Below are 26,377 nucleotides of genomic sequence, written 5' to 3'. Positions count from 1 at the left end.
TTCTACAGTCACTGATAGCAGCTCTAGAAAGCTTAACAGCTTTAGTATGTCAAAAGCTGAGTACAAAACCTCTCATTGAATGTTCTAGATTTTTTTAAAGATAGAAATGGGATCTCACAGTGTTGTGCAGGCTCTTGAACTCCTGGCCTTAAGCGATCCTTCCACCTCTGCTGCCCAAAGTGCAGGGATTACAGGCGTGAGCCCCTGTGCCTGCCGAATGTCGAATGTTCTAGATTTTGTTTCCTGTTAAGATTATTTTGGGATTTGCGGGGACCATTAATAACAAGGTGACTGGTTTTTTGTTTGTTTTTTAAGACGGGGGTCTCGCTCTGTCGCCCAGGCTGCAGTGCAATGGCGCGGTCCCCACTCCCTGCAACCTCCACCTCCCGGGTTCAAGCCAATCTCCTGCCTCAAAGGTGACAGTTTCTAATCTGAAATTCACTAGATAAAAATAAAAATGTTATTTTCTCTCGTCGCGTAACTGATGCACCTAAATACATCTTCTTCTTTAAGGTTTGTGAGGCAATGGGAGCGATTTCGTAACAAAATGATCTTTGGAGCCATTATAATTTCCCAAGAATCAGACGGTGGATTTTGAACTAGGGCTCGTGTAGGGAGTGCCTGCTCTGCCTGACAGTCAACAGCCAGGAAGCAAAGGCAACAAACATCAAATACTCTAAAATCAGTTTCTAAAGCAAATGCTTTACCTTCTCCAGAGACCATGAACATTCGTTCTTGCCACCCCAGCCGCCAAGTTCCCCAGGCAGGTGATAAGTGTTTCCCCATCCCCTTGGCCAGGGCGGTGCCCGGCCGCGTCTCGTTTCCTCGCACCGCAGCCCTCTCTACCCGGGAGCACCCTCCGCCCCTGCGCACATCCCGGGCTTCTCCCGAGACCCGAGAGCCCTGGCCTTCGCCCCCCTCGCGATAGTCCTGGGGCGACACTGCGGGCCCCTTCACTTGCCGCTCCGAGCACCCAGCAGTGGGAAGACCAGGGGTTCGCGGCCCGGGCGGGCTTGCCGGCGCCCTTTGGAGCGGGGCGGGGAGGGTGGAGCCGGCATGGCCGGGCTTCGGGGGCCGAGGGCTTCGCGCTTTTGTCCTGGCCATGGAGCGGCCGGCGCCGGGCGAGGTGCTCATGAGCCAGGCCATCCAGCCTGCGCACGCCACTGCCCGCGGCGAGCTGAGCGCCGGGCAGCTGCTTAAGTGGATCGACACCACCGCCTGCCTGGCGGGTAAGCGGGCGCCGGGGCTGCGGGGAGGCGCGGGGCGGAGGAGGAAGGCGAGGAAGGGACTTGCAGAGCTGAGCCTAGCGCAACCAGGGGCAGGGGGGATGCGACAGTGCACCCGCGCGGGGCATGGCCGAGACCGCCGGTTCCCAAATGTGTGGGTCTCAGGACTCCTTCATCTCATTAAATAAATGGGGAGCCCAGAGAGCGTTTGCAGGGTTTTTTGTTTAGTTGTTGTTGTTGTTGAGACAAGGTCTCACTGTCGCCCAGGCTGGAATGCAGTGGCGCCATCAGGGCTCGCTGCAGCCTCCACCTCCTGAGCTAAAGCGGTCCTCCCACCTCAGCCTCCAGAGTAACAGGGACCACAGGCACACACCACCAGGACCAGCTCATTTTTCGGGTGTTTTTGTTTCCTTTTGTTTTTGTAGAGATGGGGCCTCGCTATGTTGCTCAGGCTGGTCTCAAACTCGTGGACTCAGGTGATCCTCCCACCCCAGTCTCCCAAAGTGTTGAGATTACAGGCGTGAGCCACTGCACCCAGCCAGCTTTTGTTTAGGTTATTTATATCATATTTACCATATTGGAAATTTAATATTTTTAATTTATTTTTAAAAAAGAAATGGACTACACATTAACCTAAGCTTTTTAATTAAAAAATAACTATTTTCGACAAGAACAAAAGTGTAGTGAGAGGAGTGGCTATAGATTACATCCTGGTGAGTCTCTCTAAGGCCTGGTTAGTGGAGGATTGCTGACTTCTCAGACCTGGTTCTGCATTCACTGTGTTGCTACGACAGCCTTCTGTAGTCTCTGGGAAACACAGTGTTCTTGTGAGAGAATGACAGTAAAAATGGCAAGAATATTTATTATGGACTGAATTATGCCCTCACGCTACCCATCGAAATTTATACGTTGAAGTCCTAACCCCTGGTGTGGTTGTATTTTTTGGAGTGAAGAATTAAGGCTAATGAGGTCATAAGAGTGGAATCCTGGTTCCATACAATTAATGTCCTTATAAGAAGAGACACCAGAGAGCTTCATCTCTCTGCCATATGAGGCCACAGCAGGAAGACGCCATCCACAGGCCAGGAAAATAGCCCTCACTAGGACCTACCTAGGCAAGCACCTCCATCTGCAACTTCCCTGCCTCCACAACTGTGAGAAATCAATGACTTGTTTAAGCCTGATTTTTTTTTTTTTGAAACGCAGTCTTGTGCTGTTACCCAGGCTGGAGTGCAATGGTACAGTCTTGGCTCACTGTAACCTCCACCTCCCAGGTTCAAGCGATTCCCCTGCCTCAGCCTCCCGAGTAGCTGGAACTATAGCTGCGCACCACCACACCTGGCTAATTTTTTGTATTTTAGTAGAGACGGGGTTTCACCATGTTGGTCAGGTCTCCATCTCCTGACCTCATGATCCGAAAGTGCTGAGATTACTGGCGTGAGCCACCGAGCCCAGCCCGTTTTTGTTTGTTGTTTTGTTTTTTGTTTTGTTTTGAAACAGGATTTGACATTGATTATATTAACGTAATAATGGAAACATGAATACAAAATTAATCCACACTTAGGAAAAAGAAACAATACAGAAACCATTGTGGTTGCTAATAATAATGATGCCTATTTCCAAGGCAGCTGAATGCATTATGAGACTACTGAAGTGACTTTTATTTACCTTGCTTAGTGCCTCTGTCTTGTGATGGAGAAAGTGGCCCACCTGCGGTTGTCATCATTTCTATGGCCTGACATCTTTGGAAACCTGGACCATGGAAAGATCCAACTGACAATCAATTACTCTATACCTTAGTAGTTAGGTTACTATGAGTATTATCATATTAATAATTAACAATATCAATATTACTAATATTAAGAAAACCTGTATGAAAAATTTGGTTTGGGAAGCATGAATAATGCCCGTGTTAAACACTCTGTGGTGATCAAAGGCACCACATCAGCAGGGGACATTATTTAGCCAATGTGTAACTGAATCTGTGTAGTAATACAAGACTGATTTCTCTGGCATTTTCTCAGAGTTTTTTATAGGCGGGCATTTCTCTTTAGCCTCATTACTGCGATCCCAGTCATGGCCTCAAGGCATTGCTATGACCCCTAGGCACTGCTGAATTCCAAAATGTCTTCTCAATATTTAAAGGAAGATGAAATATTCTCACTATCCTCACTTCTGTCAGTGGCCCCATTATTTTTCCAGTCCCTAAAGTCTAAAGGCTTGAAGCCATCTAGGTAATCCTGTATCCCACACGTCCATGTATTATTTTGGAACATCTCATGCACACAATTTTCTATCTATTTGTGAATCTTTTCCAGGGTTTACTGTCTCTGGAGTGCCACCCAACTCATCTAGTTGAGCAAGTCAAAAGTCTAGGAGTCATCCTTGATATCTCTCTCTCCACCTTACTTCTGCCTTCATATATTCTATGCATGGACCAAGTTCTATCAATGTTACCGCTAAAGGAATCTGTGAAATCAAGCCGCTTTGCTGCACCCTCAAAGCAACCATCTTATCCAAGCTATCATCATCTTTCTTGCGGACTTCAGCAGTGATTTTCAAAGTGGTCTCCATTCATTCTGGTCTTCTCTCCACACTGCTTCTAAAGTATTCTTCGAAGATGCTAATCTGATCATGTCATATGTTTTGTTCATTTTTCTTTCTTTTCTTCACCAAGGGCTGTAAGGATTTTTCTAACATGTTAATCTCCCACAGATAATAATTATAAACTCTGGGCAAAACACTAAATAAAAAAGACTTAAGGCAAGTGAAAAGTGAACAAAAGTAGGCTTAGAACACTTGAAAGCTCACGCATGAAAGAACAGAATGGTGTTGGCTCTTTCTGTTTTTGCTTTTTAAATGACTTTAAGCCTGAAAGGAAATGCCAGTCTGCCCCCAGCTGATGGAAAACCCACAGGCTTGCTGGTTTGAAGAGCCCAAAGACAGGGTTTGGGAAAAGCACAGTTACTGAACTATGAAAGGGAAAGTTCCAGAAAGGAAGGAGCCAGAGAGACAGAACCCTAAAATCTATCTACAATCTTTGCCCAGGTATCTGGCAAATCTTGAATCCTGTATACATAGGACGGACTCCAAACCTCCTAGTTGAGGTCAAAATAACTGAAAATAGTTGTGCCCATCTCTAGGTGGACAGAATTATAGTTTCAGTTTGGTCAAGTTAACTGCTTGCTTTAAAAAACAAAAACAAAACCAACACTTTTCAGAGAAACACAGTTTCTATAATGGATCACTCACAATGGCTAGGAGCCCATTGTGAGTAATTATCCAAAATTACTTGACATACAAAGGGAAACATGATTCATTCTTAAGAGAAAAGACAAATCAATGGAGATTCATCCCTAGATAACCCTCATGCTGGAATTAAGCTTCAAGAATTTTAAAGCAGCTAGTATAACTGTGCTCAAGAATGTAATGAAAAATATGATAATAAACATCGCTGTAATCCCAGTACTTTGGTAGGCTGGAGACGGTGTGGATTAGTTTAGGTCAGGAGTTTGAGACATGGTGAAACCCCGTTTCTACTCAAAATACAAAAATTAGCCGGGTGTGGTGGCAGGCATCTGTAATCCCAGCTACTTGGGAGGCTGACGCAGGAGAATCGCTTGAATCTGGAAGGTAGAGATTGCAGTGAGCCAAGATTGTACCACTGGACTCCAGCCAGGGCAAAAGAATGAGACTCTGTCTCAAAAGAAAAAGAAAAAAAAAGGTTGAAAGGTAGTACATTTCTGCAAAGTAATAGAAACTTTTTTTTTAAGCCAAATGGAAATTCCAGAACTGAAAAATATAGTGTCTAAAACAATGAAGTCTATGGACAGGCTTACCAGCAGAATGGACATGGCTGAAAAAAAAGCAAATGCAAAAATACACCAACAGAAATTATCCAGTCTAAGAACAGAAAAACAAATGAATTTTAAATGTAATTAATGCATACTGAATTTGGCGTAAATTTGGTAATAATAAAATAAATATTGACTATCTACTATGTGTCCATCTCTCTCTTCTTCTCTGATACCCAGAGAAGATCCTCCTTGATTTGGGATGACTCAGGGTTTCCCATACTGCTCAATGCTTACCGTGGTTAATCATTTAAGCAGATTCTCCTGCTGGTTATGTGGGCAAGTGGATACACCTGTGATGCTTTGCTTTGAAAACAAAAGAAGGATAGTACCTGATAAAATACTTAAAGTCATCACCAACTTACTAAAATTGCTATTTCAATAGCAAGATTTGCTGGATATTGGTATTGAATTTCAACTACAAGATCATGTAAGTAAAATTTAGGATAAAGTGCAGTAATTACTATGCAGTAGAAACATAACTTACAGAGCAGAGAAGCTCGTGAAAGTGTGGGCACAGTGGTACTATGATGAATGAGGGGTGGGTGACTAAAATCAATGCACATACATTTCATTCCTCTCCCTTATACCGAAATATTCTAATGTCACCACTAAAGCAGCACCTTTTTCTGTATTTTCTGAAGCTGAGAAACACGCTGGAGTTTCCTGTGTTACAGCCTCAGTGGATGACATACAGTTTGAGGAGACAGCTCGGTAAGTGACACTGCTCCATCGCTCCTTTCTCCTGGGTTTGTTGGTTCATCTGGGACGTGTGCTGGTGGCACCTGAGCTTATTCATGCAGCGGTAGTGATCTTGTTTCTTAATTAAATAACATGTGACCCAATTTAAGTAAGTAAAAAAAAAATCACAGGGCCTACTTATAATAAACACTCTAAGTATAACTTCACAGTCTTAATTTTGTGGAGAAATAGCTCTCAGCCTTAGATGCATTGTGGTGTAAGGCATAACCCCCAGCTGCAGGAATAATCAACCCACAGACACTCCTGCTTTATCAATACCTCTCTACACTCCTGCAGATGCCTGGATTGTTTTGAGGAAAATGCCAAGCATCATCTATAACTATATATATATATATTTTTTTTTTTTTTTTAATTGTCTCATTCTGTTTCCCATACTGGAGTGCAGCGGTGTGATCTCAGCTCACTGCAACCTATTCCTCCTGGGCTTAAGTGACCCTTCTGCCTCAGCCTCCCAAGTAGCTGGGACTATAGGCCTGCACCACCATGCCCACGTGGCTAATTTTTTTTGTATATATATTTTTTCATCATTTTGTCCAGGCTGATCTCGAACTCCTGGGATCAAGCAATCTGCCCACTGACCTCCCAACGTGCTGAGATTACAGGCGTGAGCCACCATGCCTGGCCAATATAAGCTAATTATTAAAGTCTCCTTCCTCTACTAGAAGAATTATTAAAGATAATGAGTATCTTTATGATGGTGAATTTCATCATTAGGTTGTTAGGTAAACACTAATTCATCTGAGTAGAGAGAGTAAATTATGAAAAACATTTTATGTGTGAAAGTGCTTGTGTGCTTTACCATCTCTTATTGCAGAAAATCTCAAGATACACAAACATTTCAAACATGCATATTTAGATTGGTAATTGCAAAAACCACCATTACTTTTGCACCAACCTATAAAATGAGAGAGGATAGTACAGTGTATCCCAAGGACCCTTCACCCCTAGCTACAGCAATAATCAACCCACAGACACTCTTGCTTTATCGATACCTCTCTACACTCCTCCACATGCTTGGATTGTTTTGAAGAAAATCTCAAGCATCATCTCTAAATATTTCAGTCTATACAGCACGCATCACTTAATGACGGGCTATGTTCTGAGACATGCATCACTAATGATTTCATCCTATGCGAACATCACAGTGTGCTTACACAAACCTCCACCATGCAGCCTCTTATGCACCTAGGCTACGTGGTATAGCCTGTTGCTCCTACGCTACAAACCTGTGCAGCCTGTTACTGTACTGCAAACTACAGGCAATTATAACACAATGGGAAGTATTTGTATATCTAAATGTAGCTAAACAGAAAAAAGATACAGTAAAATACAGTCAGTATAAAAGAAAAAAAATGGTACATCTGTATAGGGCACTTACCATGAATGGGGCTTGCAAGGCTGGAAGTTACTTTGCATGAGTCAGTGAGTGAGTGCTGAGCAATGTGAAGGGCCGAGACCCTACCTAACACTACCATAGACTTTACAAATACCACACACTTAGGCTACACTACATTTACGAAAATAGTTTTCTTTCTTTAATTATAAATTAACCTTAGCTTACTGTAACATTTCTACTTTATAAACTTAAAAAAATCTTTTTGGTTCTTTTGTAATAATACTGAGCTTAAAACACAAGCCTTTTGTAGAGATGTACAAAAATATTTTTCTTTGGCCAGGCGCAGTGGCTCACGCCTGTAATCCCAGCACTTCGGGAGGCTGAGACGGGTGGATCACGTGGTCAGGAGATTGAGACCATTCTGGCCAATGTGGTGAAAGCCCGTCTCTACTAAAAATACAAAAAATAGCTGGGTGTGGTGGCATATACCTGTAGTCCCAGCTACTCGGGAGGCTGAGGCAGGAGAACTGCTTGAACCCGGGAGGTGGAGGCTGCAGTGAGCCGAGATCGCACCACTGCACTCCACTCCAGCCTGGAGACAGATTGAGACTCCATCTCAAAAAAAAAATTTCTTTATGTCCTTACCTTATTCTATAAGCTATTTTCTATTTTAAAAATTCGTTGTTGTTTTTTCACTTTTTAAACTTTTTTTATTAAAAACTATGACACGAACACATACACTAGCTTAGGCCTGCACAGGGTCGGAATCACCAGTCTCACTGTTCTGCTTCCGCATCCCGTCCCACTAGAAGGTCTTACAGGATTTATTAAACCAGGATTCCGTTTAGGCGATATGTCTCTTAAGTGTGCTTTAACATATAACTTTCCCTTCCTTCTATCTTACAATTTATTTTTTAAAGAAACCTGGTCATTTGTCTTATAGAATTTACACATTCTGTGTTTGCTTACTATAGCCTTGATTAATATGTTCTGTCTTTTGTATTTCTTGCAATCTGACAGTTACCTCTCAAAATTGAATATGATGAAGTTTTGATTTTTTTTTCTTTGAGATGGAGTCTTGCTCTGTTGCCCAGGCTGGAGTGCAGTGGCACTGCAATCTTGACTCACTGCAACCTCCACCTTCCAGGTTCAAGCGATTCTCCTGCCTCAGTTGAGAGGCAGTAGCTGGGACTACAGGCTCATGCCACCACACCCAGATAATTTTTGTATTTTTAGTAGAGATGAGGTTTCGCCATGTTGGCCAGGCTGGTCTCGAACTCCTGACCTCAGGTGATCTACCCACCTCGGCCTCTCACAGTGTTGGGATTATAGGCATGAACCACCATGCCCGGCTGATGAAGGTGTGATATTTTGGTAAAAACATCTCATGTCAAGAGCATATAACATCTAATGATCATAGACTACAACCATTCTGTCATTAGACATTGGAAACATGGTAATATGCTAATTATATCATTTTTTCTTCATGTATTTTCTGAAATGCTTTTCTAGAGGGAAACACTCACTGATGACCTGAGCACCCTGAGGAAAAGTTTGTCCAGGAAAGACAGGCTTGACTCTTTCCCTTTACTCATTAGGAACCTATGGATTTTCATGTATTTGATGTGTTACAATTTACCAATGTTATTAGTCTTATTTATTTATTTATCTATTTATTTATTTATTTATTTTGAGAGACAGTTTTGTTCTTGTTGCCCAGGCTGGCGTGATCTCAGCTCACTGCAACCTCCGCCTCCCAGGTTCAAGCAATTCTCCTGGCTCAGCCTCCCGAGTAGCTGGGACTACAGGTGTATGCCACCACACCCAGCTATTTTTTGTATTTTTAGGAGAGACGGGCTTTCACCATGTTGGCCAGGCTGGTGTTGAATTCCTGACCTCAGGTGATCCACCTGCCTCCGCCTCCCACAGTGCTGGGATTACAGGCGTGAGCCACCATGCCTGGCCAATGTTATTATTCTTACAGGAGCTCAGACTGCTCCCTCTTTGAGCCGTGGGAGCTTCTTCAGTTTAATTCCTAAGTCCCTTGAACAAAAGCTCAGAGTTAAAGGTGTTTAATAACTCCTTGGCCTTCTGGTATGAAATATTTCCAGCTCATCTTTTACCTTCGCCCCCACAAACTTGGAATCCATTATTTCTCCAACAGTCCTGAGTCCTTGCAGTAGAAATGAGAAGTAGAGACCACAACACAGGCAGGCCAGGTGCTCACTCACATCAGCATGGGCGTTAGTTCTTGGCCTTTCAGCAGACAGAATTAGGGATTCTGTGTTTTTAAAGCATTTATATTAATAAACTGTAATAATTAGGATATGGTTTTACTTAATTGATTTTTACATCAGTATCTCTGATTTTTTATTTCATGCTGAATATCTCGACATTTAAAGACAGAAACTTATTTGATTCAAATTAATATGTATATACACGCATGTACACATTAATTAGATTCAGAATAACAGTACCAATATTGTCACTAACGAATAGAGAAAGTCATTTCAGATTATTTATGCAGTTTCCTTCTCAAACTATATTTCATCCTGTACAGTCAAGTCACTCTATTTTTAAGTCACTTGAAATAATCCTTTTCCATGTGGTTAAGCTACTGACTTCATACGTTCTTAAGTTCATTTGTTTAATTTGCTTTTTATTTTGTAGGAATGACTTTTATTTTTATTTAATTTTGTTTTATGGTTTAAAATATCTGCAGGTACCAGAGTCAAATCTGGAAAACAGACCTATTTCACTCCAGGGAATCTAGCGCCTCTCCACCTTCCCTCTAGGTCCCTCCCTCTCTGTATAACCATTTATGTATTTTGTGGCTTATCCTTTTTTTAATGTAAAGAAATATTTATATGTATCCATGTTATTTTAAAAATAAATTTCAACACACTATACTTTTCTCCACTTCCCTTTTTTCACTTAAAATAAAAATGAGGTGGAGAAAAGTATATGTAGTGTATAAAGTATACACTATAAAATATACAGTATTTCTATCTAGAAAATCACTCCATACCTATATGCAGTCATGTGCTGCATAGCGGCATTTTGGTCAGTGACAATGGTCCTGTAGATTTTAATATTGGCCTGATGTAGTGGCTCATGCCTATAATCCCTGCACTTTGGAAGGCTGAGGTGGGTGGATCACCTGAGGTCAGGAGTTCAAGACCAGCCTGGCCAACATGATGAAACCTCATCTCTACTAAAAATACAAAAAATTATCTGGGCTTGGTGGTGCATGCCTGTAGTCCCAGCTACTCAGGAGGCTGAGGCAGGAGAATTGCTTGAACCCTGGAGGTGGAGGTTGCTATGAGTCGAGATCATGCCACTGCATTCCAGCCTGGGCAACAAAAGCAAAACTCTGTCTCAAAAAAAAAAAGAAGATTTTAATACTGCATTTTTACTGAACATTTTCTAAGTTTAGCTATATTTAGACACATGAATACTTACCATTGTGTTATGGTTGCCCACAGTATTCAGCATAGTAACATCCTCTACAGGTTTGTAGGCTAGGAGCAATAGGCTATACCATATAGCCTAGGTGTGTAGGAGGCTATACCATCCAAGTTAGTGTGGGCACACTCTATGATGTTTGCACGACAACACAATCACCTAATGAAGCATTTCTCAGAACACATCCCCGTCATTAAACTAGGCATAACTGTAAGTAGATATTCTAGATATTCATCATTCCTTTTCATATCTACCTAGTACTGCATTGTGGAGTGCGCTGTATTCAACTGGTCCTCCACTGATGAACATTGAGATTGTTTCCAGTCTTTTGCTATTACAAATAATATTTCATTATGTAGTCTTGTGCAGATGTATGTTTGTATTTTTGCCAGTATGTTTGTGAGATCTTTCTTTCTTTCTCTTTCTTTCTTTTCTTTTTTTTAAATTTTTTTTTGTTGTTGTTCTTTTTGAGACAGAGTCTTGGTCTGTTACCCAGGCTGGAGTGCAGTGGCATCATCTTGGCTCACTGCAACCTCTGCCTCCTGGGTTCAAACAATTCTCCTGCCTCAGCCTCCTGAGTAGCTGAATCTACAGGCATGTGCCACCCGGCTAATTTTTGAATTTTTAGTAGAGATGGGGTTTTGCCATGTTGGTCAGGCTGGTCTCGAACTCCTGACCTCAGGTGATTTACCCGCCTTGGCCTCCCAAAGTGCTGGGATTACAGGTATGAGCGACCATGCTTGGCCATTGTGGGACAGATTTCTAGAAATAGGATTGCTGAGTCAAAGGGTAAATGCATATGTCATCTTATTAGATATTACCAAATTTCTCTTCAGAGCAGTTGTTATGTAGATTTCATCAGTTTTCAAACTAGTAAAATTAAGGGTTAATGAAACTGTGCCAGAAATTTAAATTTGTTCAGAGTTCTAGTATAGAAATTATTTGTTTCAATAAATATGCATATATATGTATTATTAAACTCTTCCAGTTTTTCTGCCAAGAATGCTACAGATTATGACAGATATATAGAGTAACAATATGTGGGCAAAGCCATTGACCAGATGTGGTCGCTCTTCTAGGTAAACCCAACTGGTTCATCTTGTAGACTGTCTTTCATATATCTGGGCCAAGTGCAGTGGCTCATGCTGTATCCCAGCGCTTTGGGAGGCCAATGCAGGAAGATCGCTTGAGCCCAGGAGTTTAAGGCTCCAGTGAGCCATGATTGAACCACTGCACTCCAGCCTGGGCGATAGAGTGAAATACGTATATCTGAACAAGCCTCTCTACTATGATTAAAATAGTATAAATTCCAATTATTTACCAGAAGCCTGAGTAGGGTAATGTTGTCAAGGCTTTGGAGCCAAATAAGACCAGGGTTTGAACTCTGGCCCTACCAGTCACTGACTATGTCACCTTCTAAGCCCATTTCGTGATGGGAATGAAATGAGAATGATAATGCCCACCTCATGGGGTTACTGCTCAGTGAATGACATGTTGTTAGATTATGATACAAAGCATTTAGCATAGTGCCTGATTTACACACAGCATTCAATAGAGAGTAGTCACTGTTATTAGTATGGCCACACTGAGAAACATTACACTTCATTTAATTAGTGACAAGTGTTTTTATTGTTAAAGAATTGTCAATAATTCTTTGTAATCTTTTGGACTTTATCTGTTTATGTCCCAGTATCCCAAAGAATGATTAGTCTCCTTGAAGTCAGCAGTTTTGTCTTGTTCATCACTGTATCCTTAGACCTGGCTTAATGCCAGGACTAGTCATAACTCAGTAACATTAGTGAAATGTGTAACTTAGAAAAATAAATGATGTTTTTAAGAAGTTTGAATATGAAGAAAAGAAAAACGTCTTGAGATAGAATAGGTTTGAGAGAAAGATTTTAGAAATGAGAAGCGTTGAGCATTCTCCTGATGGAGAATCGGAAAAGGGGCAGAGATTGAAAGCAGAGAAGAGGGCTGGGTGCTGTGGCTCACGCCTGTAATCCCAGCACTTTGGGAGGCCAAGGCGGGCAGATCACTAGGTCAGGCGTTCAAGACCAACCTGACCAACATGGTAAAACCCCATCTCTACTAAAAATATAAAATTAAGTCGGGCATGGTGGCGTGTGCTTGTAATCCCATCTACTTGGGAGGCTGAGGCAGGAGAATCGCTTGAACCCGGGAGTCAGAGGTTGCAGTGAGCTGAGATCGCTCCACTGCACTCCAGCCTGGGCAACAGGGTGAGACTCTATCTCAAAAAAAAAAGGAGAAAAGAGGACAGAGTTGATGACACAGAGCCAACAACGGAGGGGACAGGGCCACGAGAGGATGGGACCAAGGGCGCTGGTAAAGATAGAGATTAGGTCTTGAGAGATTCCTCTTCCCCTGAAACAGAACAGCAAAGAGAAAGGTGCAAATGCAGTTCAACCTTGAAGTTAAGGAAAAATAATCAAGGGGGCTTCTATTGGGTAGCCTCTCACCTTCTGCTAAGGTGAAGGGATTAGAGCTGACTGATGAGCCTTAACACAAAAGATCTGGAACAACTTCAGGTTACATGATTGAAGTTTCAGTAATAGTAGGGAGTGAGTAGACCACCTGGCATCACTGAGGGCCCAGACAAACCTGTTGAACCTGATGGGTTTGCTTGCTTGCTTTTCCGTATGTTTGTCCGTTTTTGTATTAACTGACATTTAAAAATATCAGCTGTATAGATGTGCTGGTGTATTTGTCTTAACTTCTCCTGAGGAGACAGCTGCTGTAGAGTCAGTATGTGTTGGTTGCAGATTTGGAGTCAGGTCGCACACTACCTTTGCAAAGGCTGTTTTCTGTTTCAATGCTGGTGGTCCGCTAACACCGTAAGTGTGGTTTACAGTGATCGGCCTTTGCTTTTAAGCATTGTCTTTTTCCATTATCATTAACCTGAATTTCCCAGCGTGAACATTATCAGCATGATAAGTTGGAACTGCTTTATGGCATGCATGTAAGTAATCTTTAAGTCTGATCTAAAATGAAATGTGCTAGAACTACTGAGGTTTTTTGTTTGTTTTCCCCTAGAATTGGACAAGTTATAACCATCAAAGCAAAAGTTACTAGAGCATTCAGCACAAGCATGGAGGTAAGAGGCACCTTTTCAAACATCTGCCTGTTGGTGCTCACTTCTTCATTGTTTACAAAGGGCAGAGCAGGAGGTCTAGAGTAATATTTGGAGTTAATGAGATTCTGAGTTTCAGAAGGCCCTGGAATGTGTAGTCACGTCACAGGTAAATAATATGCAGCAGATGTTTTCACTCTTTCCCTGCTAAAATTCAACCAGGCACAGTGGCTCACACCTATAATCCCTAGCACTTTGGGAGTCTGAGGGAGGAGGATCATTTGAGGCCAGGAGTGAGAGCAGCCTGGGCAACATAGCAAGACCCAGTCTCTAAGAAGAAAAAAGCAGTTACCCAGCACAGTGGTAAGTGCCTGCAGTCCTGGCTACTCAGGAGACTGAAGTGGGAGGATTGCTTGAGCCCAGGAGTTTGAGGCTACAGTGAGCTATGATTGTACCACTGCACTCCAGCCTGGGTGACACAGCAACACTTTGTCTCAAAACAAAACAAAACAAAACACCACACACATTTCAACATGATACAATACACTATTTCTACATAGAAGGATATACAGAAAGTAAACCTGCAAGAGAAAAGGACATTCTTAATTCTTTATAAAGTATGGATTTTATTTCTCAGTTATTCTGACTCTACTATTATTCTAACTCTATCTGTTGCCCATCTCCTCACTCTCTGATAGAAACTAGTTCCATAATTAACTGGCCTTTGAAAAGCAAGATAACTGGACTTTAGGAAAAAGGTGAATTTAGAAGATTTTTCTTTTGTATCCCCTTGGTTTTCTATTCTCTACGATTGTGAATACCACATTCTTGGGGCTCTTGAGATCTCTATTCAGGTTACATTAGCAGGAGAGGAGTTGCTGGATCTCATATTGCACCCTCCAGGTTGCTCAGTGGCAGTCCCTTTGATCTCCAGGCATGAAGACATGGAAGAGCTTGTATTTGTTTGCTAGGGCCGCCATAACAAAGCACCACAGACTGGGTGGCCTAATCACAGAAATGTATTGTCCCCCGGTTCTGGGGACTAGAAGTCCTACATCAAGATACGGGCAGGGCTGGTTTCTCTGAGGGCTGGAGGGAGAATCTGCTCACGCCGTTCTCCTAGCCCCTCGTGGTTTTCTGTAGTCTTTGGTGTTCCTTGGCTTCTGCTGCATCGTCAGATCTCTGCCTTCATCTTCACATGTGTTCTCCCTGTGCAGGTGTCTGCTTCCAAATTTCCCCTTTTTATAAAGATATCAATCATATTGGATTAGAGGCCTGCTCCACTAATATATTAGGCAGTCTGGCCTCATGTTAATTAATGATATCTGCAACAGCACTATTTCCACATTTACATTCTAAGGTACTGGGAGTTAGGACTTAAGAATTTGGAAGGGGGAGGCTGGGCAAAGTGACTCACGCCTGTAATCTCAGCACTTTGGGAGGTCGAGGCGGGTGGATCAGGAGGTCAGGAGATTGAGACCATCCTGGCCAACATGGTGAAACCCCATCTCTACTAAAATACAAAAAATTAGCCAGGCGTGGTGGCATGCGCCTGTAGTCCCAGCTACTTGGGAGGCTGAGGCAAGAGAACAGTTTGAACCTGGGAGATGGAGGTTGCAGTGAGCCGAGATCATGCCACGGCACTCCAGGCTGGTGACAGAGTGAGACTCTGTCTCAAAAAGAAAAAACAATTTAGAAGGAGAAACGCAGTTCAACTATAACAAATGTTTTGACAGTAACTATGCCCTTGATGATGGCGTTAACCTGATGTGGTCACTTTCTACCATTATCCAAACAAACAGGAAACAAAGCACTTGAAGAAAGCGGAAAGGAAATGCTCGTGAAAAAAATAAGCTCTGTCAGCGAACTGTGTTTCTGGACACTGTTTATTTATTCAACTGCGGGACTCTTAGCCTTTCCACACAGGAGCCCCTGGCTTGGTCTGCCTCCTGAGGGCCACACACTCTCCTGATAGACAGTCCAAATATAGATAAAAGCTCCTTTACATTTCTCCTTTTCCTCCTCTTCCCTGAGACAGGCTAGAATTTCTAAAGGAGGCTTATCTAAAAGCTAAGAAAAGAAAAAGAAAACCCAGTGAGTTTGAAACCACAGATTTCTGATGCTAGGGAAAGTCAACCCTAGCCTCCGCTGACTTTCCAGGCCTGACCCACTGTGCAGAATTTTCTTCTCTTTCATCCTCTGCAAATCATGACCAGGCAGCCACTAGATTTTGTCTTACTTTCTACCACCTGATTGAAATTTCTTGAAATTTTTTTCCCCTAAATCTAGATACCAACTAAACAGTTTTATTTTTACTTTTTCAAAGTGGACATGTCCTTTAGGGTCATCCTGTTCAATTTCACTTTCCTGCCACAACTGAGGCCAGCCCTCTGCTAATTTGCTGAGTAGAAATAAATGACTGACTTCCCCCTGAATCCAAAGCAAGCAGGAATCCTGCTCTGTGCCAACCCCACCTCCAGGGGATTCTCAGACTGTATTGATCAGTCTCTTCCCTCCTGTGGAGGCTGTGTGATGTGTTACTATTGATAGATGATATTGGCCCATTTGCACTAAGAGCGCATTATATGAGAGTGGGTTTTTTATTTATATATATTTTTTGTCCTTAGAATATGTCTTTAAAAACCAATTTCATTATTAGGCAGGCATGGTGGCATATACCTGCAGTCCCAGCTACTCAGGAGGCTGAGGTAGGAGAATCACTTGAACCCAGGAGGCAGAGGTTGCAGTAAGCCAAAATTGCGCCATTGCACTCCAGCCTGGAGAGAGAGCAAGACTCCATCTCAAAACAAACAAACTAACTAACAAAAATCACGACCAGGTGTGGTGGCTCATGCCTGTAATCCCAGCACTTTGGGAGGCCGAGACATGTGGATCATGAGGTCAAGAGATCAAGACCATTCTGGCCAACACAGTGAAACCCCATCTCTACTAAAAATACAAAAATTATCTGGGTATGGCGGCATGCTGCCTGTAATCCCAGCTACTTAGGAGGCTGAGGCAGGAGAACAGCTTGAACCCAGGAGGTGGAGGTTGCAGTGAGTAGATATTATACCCCTGCACTCCAGCCTGGTGACAGAGCGAGACTCTGTCTCTAAAAAAAAAAAAAAAGTCAGTTTTATTGAGATATATTTTACATTAAAAATCTCCCGTTTTAATTATACATTTTGCTGGGCTTTGACAAAGTTACATAGTTGGATCACCACCACTGTAATACACAACATTCCCATCACTACACGAAGCCCCCTCACTCCCCTGTGCAATCAGCTCCCTCAGGCCTCAGCTTGTGAAAATCACTCATTTACTTTCGGTTGCTACCCTTTTTTTTTTTTTTGGCCCTTTATTGAATTTTGTATAAATGGAATAATGTAATATGTATAATCATTTGTGTCTAGTTTATTTCACTTAGCATGATATATTCGATTTCTACTATTTGTTACTACATTATTCTCGTTCTATTAGTTTTAGGGTTTAATTTGCCTTTCTTTTTCTAGTGTCTTAAGGTGGAATCTTGGGAAATTGATTAAATTTTTCTTTTTTTCAAATGTAAGCATTTAAGATCATAAAATTTTCTTCAATGTATTGCTTTACCTGCATCTTTTTTCTCGTAAATTCTTCCCTAACTTCTAATCTGTCTAGATGTGTGTTGTCTCATTTCCAAGTCTCTGATAATTTTTCCAGACATATCTTTATGTTTTTATATCTAATTTAATTCCTTTGTAGAGACAGAACATAATTTGTATAACTTCAATTATTTTAAATTTATTCAAACTTTTTTAATGACCCAAAATACGGACAATTTTGGTGAATGTTCTATATGTACTTGAAAACAATGTGTTGCTTATAGTCAATGAATTATTCTGCAGATGTCAATAAGCCTAACTTGGTTCATAGCATTGTTCAAGTCTTCTATATTCTTTTTTGTTTTTGTTTTTGAGATCGAGTCCCAGACTGAAGTGCAGTGGTGTGATCTCCGCTCACTGCAACCTCCGCCTCCCGGGTTCAAGCGATTCTCCTACCTCAGCCTCCAGAATAGTTGAGATTACAGGTGTGCACCACCACACCCACTAATTTTTGTATGTTTAATAGAGATGGGTTTCACCATGTTGGCCAGGCTGGTCTTGAACTCCAGACCTCAGGTGATCCACCACCTTGGCCTCCCAAAGCGCTGAGATTACAGGCATGAGCCCCTGCACCCCGCCAGGATTCTTAACTCTTCCTGATGTTGTGAGCCTTTTATCGTTATGAAGTTTACCTTTTTATCTCTGGTTTTTGTTTTGAAATCCACTTTGTTCAATATTAATTTAGCCAGACAAGCTTTCTTTGGAATAGTGGGGGTTATTTTCCCTATCATTTTTCTTTTAACCTGTCTTTCATTTGTATATGTAAGTGGGTTTCTTATCAACAGAGTATATTTAGATGCTATTTTTAAATTTAGTCTAACAATATCTGCCTTCTACCTAAAGTATTTAAACTGTTTACATTTGATTATCTATATGATAGAGTTGAAATCTATCATCTGGCTGTTTGTCTTCTATCTCTTCCATCTGTTCTTTGTTTCTTCCTGTCCCCATCTTTTCCTGCATTTTTTAGAGTAATGTTTAGTGATCCATTTTATCTCCACTATTGATGTTTTAATCATACATACTTGTTTTGGTTTTAGTGTTTTTTTCTTCAGGTTTACAATATGACTACTTAACTTATCTGAGGCTACCTTCAAATAATACAACATCCCTTTGAGTATAGTGTAATAACCTTATAACAGTGCACACTTCCCTTCCCGTGTCCCAGCCTTTGTGCTGTTACTGTCATATCTTCTACATGCACATATGCAGGAGGTAAACCCTAAACTACTTAGTTATTACCTATGCTTTAGACAGTCATCTTTTAAAGAGAATAAAAATGAAAAGAATATGTTTTATCTATATACCCACATAGTTGCCGTTTCTGGTGTGCTTTATTCTTTTGTGTATTGTATAACTCCAGATTTCTCCCTAGTGTCATTTCCCCTCTGTCTGAAGATACTCTATTTGCACTTCTTTTTTCAGCTTTTGTTCGTGTAAAAATGTCTTTGTGTTGTCTTCATATTTAAAAGATGTTCATATCCAGCAGATATAGAGTTCTAGCCTGGCTGCATTTCCCACCTGGCAGTACGCAACGGAGGTCTCTCCATTGTCTTTTGGCATGTATAGTTCTCTGAGGAGTCTGCTGTTATCCTTACCTTTGCTCTTCTTACATGGTGTTTTTTTTTCTTTGACTGTTTTAAATGTTTTCTTGTCACTGGTTTTCAGCAAGTAAATTATTATATACCTTGGGTTGTTTTTTTTTTTCACATTTATTCTGCTGGGTTTTTTTTGAGCTACTGGATCTATGGATTTATCATTTCTAAGAAATGTGGATTTTTTTCGCTGTTACATCTGCTTTATTTTGTTTCCTGTCTTTTGTACTGTCCCTCCTTTTGGACTTTAGAATTTTAGACTTCTCATTAGTGTTCCACAGGTCACTGATGCTGTTCTTTTTCTCTTTCAGTCTTCCTTTCTCTCCATGCTACATTCTGTGTAGCTGCTTTCGTCGTCTTCAGCTTCACTGACTTTTCCCCTGCATTATCTAAATGGCTGTTAATCTTACCTGGTTTGTTTTTTATTTCAGATGTTACATTTTTTTATCTTAGAAAGTCCCACTTTAGTATTTTTTATGTTTTCCATTCTTTCCTCATTATTTTCATCTTTTTCTTTATATTAGGAGTCAGCAAACTATGGCCTATGGATCTGTTTTTATGAATTTTTTTTTTTGAGATGGAGTTTCACTCTTGTTGCCCAGGCTGGAGTGCAGTGGCACAATCTCGGCTCACTGAAACCTCTGCCTCCTGGGTTCAAGCAGTTCTCCTGCCTTGGCTTCCTGAGTAGCTAGGATTACAGGCACATGCCAACACACCTGACTAATTTTGGTATTTTTGGTAGAGACAGGGTTTCACCATGTTGGTCAGGCTGGTCTCAAACTTCTGACCTCATGATCCACCCACCTTGGCCTCCCAAAGCGCTGGGATTACAGGTGTGTGCCACTGTGCTTGGCTGAACAAAATTTTTTTGGAGCACAGCTACATTCGTTCATTTATGTTTTGTCCATGTTGCTATCACAGTACGTTGATAGAGTTGAGTAGTTGTGATAGAGTCCATGTGGCCACAATACTTAAAATATTTACTATCTGGCCTTATCCATTAAGAAGATGTTGTTGACTCCTGTTCCACATCTCTGAGTTCATGGTGCCTATATTTAATTGTTGTTTTAATATCCTTTGTTGTTGATTCCATCATTTCTGTTATCTGTTGTTTTATTTATATTACCTTTCACCTAATAATTTTCTTGCATCTAGCAATTTCTATTGGATGCTGAACATTGTGAATTTTACATTGTTTAGTGCTGGTTTTTGTTACATTTCTTTAAAAAGAGTGTCAAACTTTTCCTGGCAGGAAGATGTTGTTACTTGCAGATTGGTTTGAGCCTTTAAAGATCTATTTTAAGCTCTTCTATGGAAGATCTACATAGGGAAGCTCTTCTATGGAAGATCTATTTTAACCCGTCTTTGAAGTTGGGATCTTCTGTTATCTCTGTGAAGGTGTTGTATATTGTATATGTATATGTATTACACGTGCATATGAAGATGTTGTGAAATCTGGCTGGAGAGAACTCAAAAGATTCCCAGCTGTGTGTGAGTTCTTGGAATTGTTCATGTTACACTTGCCCAGGAATTGTTTGTTTCTCAGAAGCTGTTCTTGTCTGACCTTGTGAGGTTTCACCCTGTTTATGCTCCAGTTAGTATCAACCCAAAGATTCACATGCATATTTCTGGAATTCTTTCTTTTTTTTAGCTTCCTTCTCTGGTACTCTACCTCACAAATTTTAGCTCTGTTCAAGTTAGCAGAGTTAGGTTTTCCTTCCCTAACCCTAACTGTAAATTCCCTTTAGCCTGAGAACCTGGGAGCACAGTGCTCCTCTCATTGTTTTTCCCTATTTGGGGATCACAGTCCTGTGTTGCCTATTTTTATAGGTGTGAAAAGAGATGCTTCCTATATTTTGTCCAGTTTTCTAGTTGTTTTCACAGGATGTAATTCCAATATTACCTAATCTCTTATAACACAATGAAATTTTTTCTGGCATATGTTTTTGAAACATTTGGTTATCACATATAAACTAAGTTAACTGTTCTAGTAGAAGACAGTGTTTAGAACTTATTTTAACACTCCAGAATTGTTGCTTTGTTTTTACTGTTAGATTTTTATATTTTATTTTTCATTTGCCCACTTCTCTAAAAGTAGAAAGCTGATTGAGGGTTGAGAGTTGGGAATAGATAGTTTAATTTTGGCTAATCACCATCTAGTTAATTTAGGATTTACCATGTAAATACAATTTGCATTTATGAGTTGAGTGACTTAAAATGAGTCATAGATTATTGATTATTCTTTTTACATGGTGTACATGGTAAAGATATAGATAGAGATATTCTTTATTGTTGATAACACAGTGCTGAGCTGTGCCTGAGATTGCTCATTATTTTCAGAAGATAATATTACTCATCTGAGATATATAGGGAAAAGGTTTATTAGCCAGACTCCACAGACAAGTCCTTGAGTTTACCGACACTTCTGCAAAGTGCAATCTTGAGGACCAAGCTTCAGAGCTCTTTACACAGGGGGAAATCAGCCCATTTTGGTAACAACATAAAGTGTCTCAGCTTCCTTCTTATTACTCCTGAAAAATTAATCACAGAAACAAAGCTGTAAATACATGATGCAATTCTATCCATGTTATCTTGGTTATGAAACTCTGAGACTATGCTGCCTAGAGAGATTGAAAGAAAAAACAAAAAAACTCTGAGAGTAAAGCCTAAAAAAAGTTACAGTACATCTATCTCTCTGGTAGGTTTATAAGGCAGTCACTAAGATCTTGTTTTCAAAAGCATATTTACTAATTATGAAATTTAAGAGGGCTTGTCATATAATGCCAAATTTTAAAAAATTAGAACATAAAACTGTAAATACATTATAATAATTTTATATACATATGCATATATACACATATATATTTCATGTCATATGTATGGAATATGTTATGAAATATGTATATTATGTGATATGATATAATTATGTGTATATATTATATAACATTATGTATGTGTATATATTATATATGATATACATATCACATATGACATATAAAATGAAACGCTAGAAGAAAATTTACCTAAAATTTATAATTACTATCTCTGGGTGATGAGATTACTGATAATATATACTCTGGATAGTCAGAGTCCATAAATTTTACATGGTAAATAAATAATTTTTATAATCAGAAAAAAAATTATTAGTCCAATGTTATATAACATTATTAAAATAATTCTATTGCTTAGAAATAAGTTAAAATTCTGGTTTCATTTTTAAAAAGAAAGAAAATAATGGTGCATACATGTGATTAAAGTTTGAATGCTGAAATCTGAACTGTTTCTGGATGGCTAAGACTGTATTTGTTTATCTTCTTTTTCATTTTAGATTGGAATCAAGGTCATGGTACAGGATGTGCTCACTGGCATTGAGAAGCTTGTTAGTGTGGCTTTCTCAACATTTGTAGCCAAAGCAGTTGGAAAAGAAAAGGTAAATTTTCTAGGCAAAGATGTATCTAGCATGTAATTCAGGGACATAGTAACAATTGCATCTGAATTATTATAGAAAAAAATTACATTTCTTCTTACTATCAGATATACCTTCCCAAGATTTGTTATTCACCAATATTTATTGTAAAAGTTCTCATTCTTTGGTAACATCAGAGGAATAGGGGCTTTAGAGAAAAGTACCTTAGAGAAAAGACAATACAGACAGTTTGTAAAATACAAAAAAAAAAAAATCCACGTTGTTTTAAATGATCTGAAGGTCATACTAGTTTCTTTAAAATACTACCCACTGGTCTAGTGCTTTGCATTTGTGGTCATATAATTCAAAACTGAGTTAAAATCTTTTTTAAAAAAAGCAAGAGCAATTTAGCAAGCAGTTGCGGGTTATGGATTAATATTAATCATTGTTTAATATCTGAAGGAAAATTGTCAACATTGCTGAGTTAATGAAGTTTAAAAATAAGCTTTTCAGCATCTAGGGTGAAAACACCTTCTGAAGTGATGCTTTGGCCTGATGAGCCTGCTTAGCCGGCTGCCCACCCTGCCCTGTCCTTGCCCCAGGCCACTGCTGGGAATTTGCTCCTTATAATTTCTTGGCATTTTTTTTTTCAGTGTCTGGGTGCCTTGAGGAGGGTCCCCATGTAGTCTAAACACTGTGATAATTCAATCTGGAATTTGAGTCTTTCACTCCAACAATCATCCCAGAGACACAGTGGCTTCTCCTAGCTCTACTCTGCAGCAAGGAGAAGTACTTCTCTGCCTCTCTGTTCGAAGCGTTCTTCACACTGCCTCCCACTTTAAAGCCAGGAGAAGCAATGTTTCCACTGTACCCAGGAGAGGTGGCAGCAGAACCGTACTCACCAGCTCCTCCTCCTCACCTGAGCCAGGAGGCATAGTGATGGGCTAGGGCTGAGTTGGACCATCATGATGCCAGTGGCAGGTGTCCCTGCAGAGCTTTGTACCCTGGAGCATTTCTCCCATTCTCTCTTTTTTTTTATTTTTTTAAAATTAGAGTCTCGCTCTGTCATCCAAGCTGAAGTGCAGTGGCGTGATCTCAGCTCACTGCAACCTCTGCCTCCTAGGTTCAAGTGAGTCTCCTGCCTCAAGCTCCCAACTAGCTGGGATTACAGGCTGCCACCACACCTGGCTACTTTTTTTTTTTTTTTCGTATTTTTAGTAGAGACGGGGTTTCACCATGTTGGTCAGACTGGTCTCAAACTCCTGACCACAAGTGATCTGCCCCCCTTGGCCTCCCAAAGTGTTGAGAGTACAGGCATGAGCCACCACACCCGGCCTCCACTCTCAGTCTAACATTAAACAAGTTACCAGGCAAATTCATATTGCCCAAGGGTGTTGTTTATCAAATGGAAGTTCATATCAGCTAATTCTGTTATTAAAAATGCAGTTTTCTGGGCCATGTCTTGGACCTACTAAATTAGAATCACTAGTGTGGAATCTCGGAATCTGTATACTTCCCCAAGCATCCCACAAAGCCTATGTCCACTAAAATCTGAAACACTGAGGTAGTCTTCCCAACCATTCTGTTTTTTCTGGCATCCCCACAAATCTCCAGACTCTTGGAAATGAGAGAATATGGAATGGGTGCAGGTGCCTGTATCTGAAAGCAAATAACAAAGGAATGCACCTTGCCATCCCGTTCCTTCACATGGGACAGCAGAGGAGGCCTGTCATTTTCCCCCTCTAGCCTCAGACTTCTCACTCTAACTTCACAGATACATGGATTAAGAGTCCACTGGGCATAGTGGCTCAAGCCTCTAATACCAGCACTTTGGGAGGCCAAAGCGGGCAGATCACCTGAGGTCGAGAGTTTGAAACCAGCCTGACCAACATTGAGAAACCTTGTCTGTACTAAAAGTACAAAAATTAGCCAGGTGTGGTAGTGCATGCCTGTAATCCCAGCTGCTTAGGAAGCTGAGGTAGGAGAATCACTTGAACCCAGGAGGTGGAAGTTACGGTGAGCCCAGATCGCGCCATTGCACTCCAGCCTGGGCAACAAGAACAAAACTCCATCTCAAAAAAATAAAAGAATATAATAGTCACACTTCAGTCCAATCTCTCTTGAGACTGAAGAACTGGTTTCTGAAAGTGGAAAGTCAGATCCGTTATGGTGCTAGCATAATTGGTTGGTTCAGCTAACCTTAATTAAAGCACCTTTACAGACTAACTTATTTCCCAGTTGCTAGTATGCTGGTTTAGTAGCTCATCACAAAGAGACCCACTGAAAAATTAGTGGTTTGGTCTGAACCCATACTACTACTTGAATCTCTGTTCAAAGTGAGTTTATTCCAGGATGAAATTGGTTCAAAGCATAATGTAGGCTGATTAAAAACCAAAAAGAAATTGGCAATGATTAACCAGACTTAGTTCAACAATTGCACAGGCCATATTGTTGAAAGGACTTGCAAGACTCCACAGGGTACAGTCATGCAAGCCCTTACTAAGCTAAAGTGGATGGTGCAGCGGGAGAAAGCAAGTACAGGCCAGCCTCAAAGAGGGTCAAGGCCTCCAGGCACAGCCCTGCTTCAGGGGCCTTAGTCACACAAGATGTACTTCTGCAGAACAGGAATCACCAAAACACATGTGAGGTATATTGGTTTCAGGAGAACCATTGCACAAGCTTACCAAGCAGTATTATATACCCTGCTAGTCACACGACTAAAACAACGCTACCAAAATTGTTAAATTGGGCTGGGTGCAGTGGCTTACACCTATCCCAGTGCTTTTGGGAGAAGGAAGGATTGCTTGAGGCCAGGAGTTTGAGACCAGCCTGGGCAACATAGTGAACCCTCATCTCTATAAAAAAAAAAAAAATTAAAAAAAAAATAGCTAGGCATGGTGATGCTTGCCTGCAGTCCCAGTGGGAGGATCCCTTGAGCCCAGGAATTTGAGGTCACAGGAAGCTATGATTGCACCACTGTGCTCCAGCCTGGGCAACAGAGTGAGACCCTGTTTCAAAGGAAAAAAAAAAGTTAAACCAGTGCATGCCACCAATCTACACATTCCTAACCAAATTACACAAGGTAGTCCAGGGGAGTTTTAGACTATCACCAGCTTATTTCTTTTTTCTTTCTTTCTTTTTTTTCTTTTTTTGAGATGCAGTCTCACTCTGTAACCCAGGCTGGAGTGCAGTGGCATAATCTCAGCTCACTGCAAACTCCTCCTCCTGGGTTCAGGTGATTATTGTGCCTCAGCCTCCTAAGTAGCTGGGATTACAGGTGTGCTCCACCATACCTGGTTATTTGTTGTATATTTAGTAGAGATGGGGTTTCACTATATTGGCCAGGCTGGTCTTGAACTGTTGACCTCAAGTTATTCACCCACCTTAGCCTCCCAAAGTTCTGGGATTACAGGTATGAGCCACCACACCAAGTGATCACTTATTTCAAGGATCAGTATCAGACTTTGAGTATCTTGGACATAAGCATGGGGCTACACTAGTCCAGCTTCACGGTTAGCCCTCCTTCTACACACAGGGTCAGCAGAGGGCATTTATGTAAGAATTTGAGCTCTTGGTTCTGTTGCCTCATATTTCCAGGTTTCTGGAGGTTGGTGAAAGCTTTATTCCCACATATTGATTCTTTTGGTTTGCTTATTAGATAATGTTTTCACCATGTAATGAAATTTCCAAATTGGGAATGCCTCATGGTAAAAGATAGCTTTCTCTAGAGCATCTTTATTCCCTCTGCTTGCTATCTTAATTTTGCAAAAGATAGAAAATGTTTCTTGATAAGAATTCAGTGGAGTCAAAGTCCCTTTCCTCATTCATCGATTTGAATAATTTCTTATTTTGTAGTTCTGCTGAAAAATGTTAAAATCAGGGGAAATTAATAGAGAGAACTTTTTAAAGCACAAATCTTATTGCATGAAGAAATAAGCCTATATTGATTTTTTTAGTTTAAAAATAATTTAAGAAAAAAATTTAGTCATAATACGTTTAGTGAA

At 40.7% G+C, this 26,377-nt stretch overlaps 1 protein-coding gene across 1 annotated transcript in view; it reads left to right on the top strand.

Moving 5' to 3' along the window:
- The first annotated feature begins 1,085 nt into the window (after window positions 1-1,085).
- Window positions 1,086-26,377, top strand: part of ACOT12 (acyl-CoA thioesterase 12) — a 68,338-nt gene continuing 43,046 nt past the window's right edge. Inside the window, exons 1-4 of the mRNA XM_021665402.2 lie at window positions 1,086-1,229; window positions 5,725-5,794; window positions 13,695-13,755; window positions 22,296-22,397. Of these exons, the coding sequence (XP_021521077.2) occupies window positions 1,103-1,229; window positions 5,725-5,794; window positions 13,695-13,755; window positions 22,296-22,397 (360 nt within the window). The 5' untranslated portion in view covers window positions 1,086-1,102. The remainder of the gene's footprint in view (window positions 1,230-5,724; window positions 5,795-13,694; window positions 13,756-22,295; window positions 22,398-26,377) is intronic.

Source organism: Aotus nancymaae, unplaced genomic scaffold, assembly GCF_030222135.1.
Source record: "Aotus nancymaae isolate 86718 unplaced genomic scaffold, 86718_ANA_hifiasm-v0.15.2.pri h1tg000014l, whole genome shotgun sequence".
Taxonomy (NCBI): domain Eukaryota; kingdom Metazoa; phylum Chordata; class Mammalia; order Primates; family Aotidae; genus Aotus; species Aotus nancymaae.
The sequence above is the reverse complement of the archived record's forward strand: the minus strand, read 5'-3'. Positions and strand labels throughout refer to the sequence as shown.